Source organism: Hipposideros armiger, unplaced genomic scaffold (assembly GCF_001890085.2).
Source record: "Hipposideros armiger isolate ML-2016 unplaced genomic scaffold, ASM189008v1 scaffold_12, whole genome shotgun sequence".
NCBI classification, from domain to species: domain Eukaryota; kingdom Metazoa; phylum Chordata; class Mammalia; order Chiroptera; family Hipposideridae; genus Hipposideros; species Hipposideros armiger.
Window position 1 is genome coordinate 2,266,083 of NW_017731362.1, and position 6,587 is coordinate 2,272,669.

The 6,587-nt window shown below is 36.1% G+C and overlaps 1 protein-coding gene across 1 annotated transcript in view; it reads left to right on the forward strand.

Annotated features, from left to right (window-relative positions):
• DTWD1 (DTW motif tRNA-uridine aminocarboxypropyltransferase 1) overlaps nt 1-4,819 on the forward strand; it is an 18,077-nt gene extending 13,258 nt beyond the window's left edge. The window contains exon 5 of the mRNA XM_019663830.1: nt 4,486-4,819. Coding sequence (XP_019519375.1) covers nt 4,486-4,733 — 248 coding nt within the window. The 3' untranslated portion in view covers nt 4,734-4,819. The remainder of the gene's footprint in view (nt 1-4,485) is intronic.
• The last annotated feature ends 1,768 nt before the right edge of the window (nt 4,820-6,587 follow it).

The following is a 6,587-nucleotide window of genomic DNA, read 5'->3' on the forward strand; positions in this document are numbered from 1 at the left end:
AAGAACTTTGTTGCAGATGTTTAATAGAGAGACAGGGCCCTAAGGCCCTGCTCTTTGGAATACTGCCTGCCACATTACCTTGGATGGTTACAGCAGCAAAGTATTCCTCAGTTTGAAGATTTTTCCGAGCCGTTTTTCTTTATAATTGCCTTATTTGGTAATTGAAAAGATCCAATGAAAGAACATAAGTGAAAAAAACTATAAAAGGAATTATTGAGGGACAATTCAAAATCTGCTTTCAGTGTGTCCACATTTGTGCTTAAGGCTTAAAATTTGATTTGTACAAAAAAATTTCTGTTATTCCTTCCCAGATCACTTAGAAAGTATTATATATTTCAATTCTGGGCTACATCATCATTTTTATAAAGGATTTCTTAATTATTTCAAAACCCTGAAATGAACAGATTTCTAATCAGTCTTCTTGGCATGTCCTACGTCTGGCTCTTCATTGCACACAGAATATTTAGGGCTCTGTGCATATTTGTAACCTCAGTATACGTGAAATGCTAGTTTCTAGATAAGACAAATTACCCCCATAAGAAACAATCAATGTTTGTTATAGAGCATTGCCTGTAGGTTTTAAAACATTTTGTTATTCAGTGGGATTTAAGTTGAACAAACCAACTCTAAACCTCCATTTAAACCCTTAAATGTAATGTATTAGAAATTATGCTTCTGTTATCTTACTCTGAATGCTGATGTTAAGAATCCCCTTCACAATGTAAAATCATATCATTTTTCCAGACTTCACAGAGAAATAGCTCTGGTTGTTTTACTGCTGTTAACCTACTAGTGAAGAATGACCTCACTTTCTTGAAGATTCAGCAGAGGAAGAGTTGGGGGGATGCGGTGGGGAAGGATGGTTCCTTTCTGTTAGGGAGGAAGTCCACATTATTAAAACTGCAATTATATCACAATATGTTTCAAAAATTAGCCAGCTCTATCCCTTCACTTTGACTATATTGATACAATGTTTAAAGTGACAGCTTTGTTCACATTATTAGCATTTCTTAAACTGTACTCAGTGTGTCAGTGAATGTGTGTCATATACGTGGTCTGACAATTAAGTTCACGAACTCACTCTAGAAAAAGTGCTACATGCCTCATTGCTGAATATCACTATGGTCACCTTGAAAGTACTCCCCTTGGGAAGCTATGCACCGACACCAGCACCTAGTCTACTCTTCAAAGCAATTTTGGAACTTTCTCTGGAATGGCCATCAGAGCTGTTGTGGTATTACCCTTGATGTCCTGAATGTCATCAAAATGTCTTCCTTTCAGTATTTTCTTTACCTTTGGGTAAGGAAAGAACTCATTGGGGGCCAGATCAGGTGAGTAGGGAGGGTGTTCCAATACAGTTATTTGTTTACTGGCTAAAAACTCCCTCACAGACAGTGCCATGTGAGCTGGTACATTGTCATGATGCAAGAGCCATGAATTGTTGGCAAAAAGTTCAGGTCGTCTAACTTTTTCACGCAGCCTTTTCAGCAGTTCCAAATAGTAAACTTGTTTAACTGTTTGTCCAGTTGGTACAAATTCATAATGAATAATCACTCTGATGTCAAAAAAGCTTAGCAACATCTTTGCAACAAGTTCACAAACATAATTGTCAGAACTCGTACTACCTCATCAATCCTCAAAACAACTATATGAGGATAGCACAAGATTTTCATTAAAAGAAATTCAGGCAGTAATTTTGGAGGGAAAGGCCATTTATAATTATCTGCTTTAAAGTTTTACTGCTAAAAATTTTTGCATATTTTATCTTAAAGTTATTGACTGACAGAAATACTAGCAAGAGAATTTTTTAAGTGTATATATTGACTTTTTAAAAATAAATATTGTCTAGGTAGTCTCATGTCTGTAAAAAGGTTCTATATACTTCTAAGCTAATCTTAAACAGGATGGATTAGTGGTGATAAGCATTAAATCTTGATTTTTATATTTAACATTTTAGAACATATTAGGTGTAGAGAAGACTGACTCTAGAAATCTGTTTATTTCAACATTTTGAAAGGATTAATAAATACTTAGATAGAATACTTTAAAGGCAGATGCCTGTTTTGATTTGTCCATTCATTCAGCAATATTTGTTGAACACCTCTTCCTGGACAGGCAGTGTCCTAGATTTGAGGTCAGATATGAAGGAGAATAAGGCAATATCTCTACCCTGTGGTTGATCACAGTGGCTGTTAGTTAGGGTTGTGTTCAACTGTAGGAAACAGAAACTTGGCTAGAATCTTAAAACAGTTTACTTTTCACATGTCGAAGTCCAGAGGGTAGTCCAGGGCTGGTTCGGGACTTCACAATGCCTTTAAGGACTCAGACTCCTGTTTCCCACCTCCATCACTTTCATCCTCACCCTTGTAAGATGCCTGCTAGTCCCTGAGGCATCCCATATGTATTCTAGGCAAGGCAAAGAGCAATATGTGTATACCCACTGAGCTGGACTCTTTTATTAAACCAACCAACCAACCAACCAACCAATAGCTTTCCTGGGAGTTCTCCTTACGAGATTTCCTTTTTCCTTTCTTTAACCAGAACTGATTCACATGACCATAATCATTCTTTTGCTTTTTAAGATTAGTTTTATTATATACATGTACTTTCATAAACTTTGTATTATTTAGTTTTGCTTTATTTTGATCTGTGTGTTTTCTTGGGACTTTCATTCTAAACTCACCATTTTGTTTCTAAGGTTTATCCATGTTACATGACTGTAGCTATAATTTATTCATTTTCACTGCTATATAATATCTGACTGTGTGAATATACTACAGTTTATCCAGTCTCCTGTTGATGAGTCACTTGAGTTATTTCTAATTGGCAGATCTCATATATGACACAGCATTCACTGACACACTGAGTATAGTTTGGTTCTTTTAGAGAATTATACTTTGCACATGTAACTTAAAAAAATTCAAATTCAAACATTATTTTAACCTCTCCTTTTGAACACTCTAAGGACTTAATGCACTTAAACTTCACTCAATACCCTCTCCTAGTTCACAATGTTATTGTTTTCTTCATTATTTTGTTCTGTTCTTTCATTGGGTTTTTTGTTGGCATATGTTCAGTTTTTGTTTACCTATTAATGTTTTTCACTCTGTTCTTGATGTGTATAGTTCTGCTGGGTACCCAACTTTAGGTTGCCAGTTATTTTCTCTTGACACTGTGAAGACACTTTATTACAGTGTCTTCAATACTCTATTGTTGCTAATGAGAAGTTTCCTGTCATTCTGATTTCTGTTCCTTTTTATGTGATCTGCCCATTCTCAGTGGTTACTTTTAAAATCTTCTCTTTATCTTTGCTCTTTTGCAGTTACACTCCTATGTAATGGACCTAGGCACTGATTTATTTGTATTTATCCTGCTTGAAATACATGATTTTATGTATCTGTGGCTTTGCATTTTTTAAAATAGTTTTTGAAAAAGTCATAGGTATTATCTCTTTAAATGTTATCTTTTTCCATTTTCTTTATTCTCTCCTCTGGGACTTCTGTTAGACATTTGATCCTCTATATTGCTTAATTCTTTTTCTAGTATTTACTTCTTGTCATTCTCTGCTACATTTCCAAGGTCGCATTTAGGCTAAAGTGAAGCATGATAGTAGGAAATCATTGATGACTCAGGGTTCCTCACCTGGGTTAGTGGGCCAATTTTGATACTACCTTTTCCCTTTTATTTCTCACTTTAAAATAAAAGACGCTTTAAAAAGTATAGCAAAATAAATATTGGGTTGTTGGAAAAGTCATGACATATTTTTTCTGTGTTTTTTGTTGCAAAAATGCATCATGACTTTTCTGACAACCCAATATAATATGTGTCCAGGTATTGGTCTAAGGTGCTAAAAGCATTCTGGGTTTGTATGTTGACATCTCAGTTATAAAAGGTGAGAGTACCGTTCTATGGTTTCACGAATTGTTTCCTCTTACATGTACAGGAGCAAGGCATTTAACTGTGTCATTGAGGCTCTGCAACACAGATGTGACAGAGCTAGTGAAACAGCTCTAGATACTCTGTTCATAAATACAGAGCCAGAAAGTGATAATCTAGAAGTAAACAGTATTAAAGACCATTAATCTTCCTATCGCTCTTAGTGAGTTTCAGAACAATGTTTTCAGTGTCAGTTTATCAAGGAAATGAAACCCTTCTGAAAATTGGTGAATTTCCTGTCATGGGTTAAAATAAAAAAAGACAGTGATAGGTAGAAGATAGAAAGAGATCAATCTCTTAAATGGTAACAACTTTTCACCCATTGATAGAAGGTCCAAGACTTACAGGTAACTGTCATATATAAGAGTTCATTCTGTTTTATATTGCTTCTGTATTTACCGTGATGCATTTAAGAAAATATTTTAAATGGGGATTGTGGGAGTTTATGCTCTTTTTAAAAAAATCCTTAATTAAAAGAAATCATCATTATTGTACCACACCCTGTGGTTAAGAAGAAATATTTATACTTTTCTTGTTTGTTTTTGGCAGGGTTGTTACAAGTTGAGTTGAAAACAAGAAAAACTTGCTTTTGGCGCCATCAGAAAGGGAAGCCAGACACCTTCCTTTCCACAATCGAAGCCATTTACTACTTTCTGGTGGACTACCATACTGATGTATTAAAAGAGAAGTACAAAGGACAATATGACAATCTTTTATTTTTCTACTCTTTTATGTACCAGCTGATAAAGAATGCCAAGTGCTCTGGAGACAAGGAAACAAGAAAACTTACTCATTAGGTTTTAAGAAGCCACTTATGTCATTTTATTTTGCTAAAATCAATAAACTTGTAATTGTGCTTTGTTTATTCATAGGAAACACTCATGTGTAATGTCTGTAAGACGGCTTGGAAAAATAAGGCTTCGTTCGTTTTACCTCATGTATTTTAAAAGGGAGTTATTTCTAAGGGGATTTTCAGAGATAGTGTTGAATGAAAAATTAGTTTCAGAAGTTATTTGCTCAAGTTTGGCATATCTCAGTTTTATTACTATAACATAATGTATTATATTTATATCTATGCAATTAGAAACATTTAGGTATTTGTTTAGAGATCTTCATATCTTTCCACCTATGCTTACTACCATGTTTGGAGGTAGATGGGATCAGAATCTCCTTGCTGAAAATTTGCTTGAGGTTCATAGGCAGAACTAGAATTGGAGCTCCAGTCCCTAGGGCTATTTCTTTAAGTCCACACTGCCTGTGATGGACATTTGTTGCTTTTTACATCTGTCTGGTACCTTTCTTAGGGAGAAATTGCTAGCAATCATGGGGTCCTGCCATATTTCCTACAGCATCCATACCCCTTATCAAAAAGGATGCTGGGTCATGTGCTCATCCCTGAATCAATCACTGGGTACGATGTTTGCTAAACTGGGTCATATGTCCTAAAATTGAGTGATACAGGTCTTCAAGATGAAAAAAAAAAAGCATAAACTGAGGCTTATCATCAAGAGAATTCAGAGTACCACAGAGAGAAAATAACCAAAGTTTTCAAAGAGAAGAAACAGGTCACATAAAGACCAAGAATCAGGATGTCAGAAGGCTTCTCAAAAACAACATTGGAAACTAGAAGACAATGGAGTAACGGTGTCAGTACTTTAAGTGAAAATAATTTTCTGCTTGGAAAAGCCTCTTTGATAAGGCAAAATGGAGCAGAGACCTGAGAAAAGAGAACGTGAGCCACGCAAATAACTAAGACACTATCATTCTAATGAAAGAGAACAAATATGTATAATGGTCCTGAGGCAGCAACATATTTGGCATGTTTGAGAAATAGCAAGGAGGCCAGTTTAACTGGACCAATGTTTGGGAGGGAAAAAGTGTTAGAAGAAAACAGTGCAGTGGGGATACAGAGGCACATCTTTAGTGCTTTGGAGATCATGGTAGGATTTTGGATTTTACTCTGAGTGACATAGGAAGCCATTGAAGAATTTAAACAAAGGAGTGACAAGATTTGAATTATATTTTACAAGGATTATCCTGGATCCTTTGTGAAACATAGACTGTAAGAGGGTAAGGAGTAAAGTAGGAAGATCAATTAGAGTACTATTCCAATGGTCCATCTTGTCCATTTGCTTGGACAAGAACCATCCTAATAGGAGAGGAGTGGTAAGGAGAGTGGTGAGAAATGGTCAGATCCTGGATACATTTCTAAAGTAGAGTTAAATATGATTTGCAAATGGATTAGACACTGTGGTAGACATGGAGACGTGCTGCCTTGATCTGCTTTCTAAGAAAGACTTGATTAGCTTCAGGGCATTTGGAGAAGAGAAATCTAGCTATCAGCACTTCATCTGCAGCAGCTGTTGAAAACACTTCACTGGCCATCATTCCTCCCTAGATTTGAGGACTGAGCACCTGGGGATTTAAAGGCCTTGCCATTTCAGGCTAATTCACATTATGTCAGGCATAACTCACTTCGGAGATTCCTCTGTTGCATCTTGACTTCTTCCTCTGCCCAATCCTGCTTTCTCCTCTCCTTGACAGGTGTTGTTCTCTAATAAACATCTTGCAACCCAAACTCCATCTCAGGATCTTTCAGAGAACCCAACCTGTGACAGTTGATACCAGGAGTGGTCTGAGCTGCCGATGGG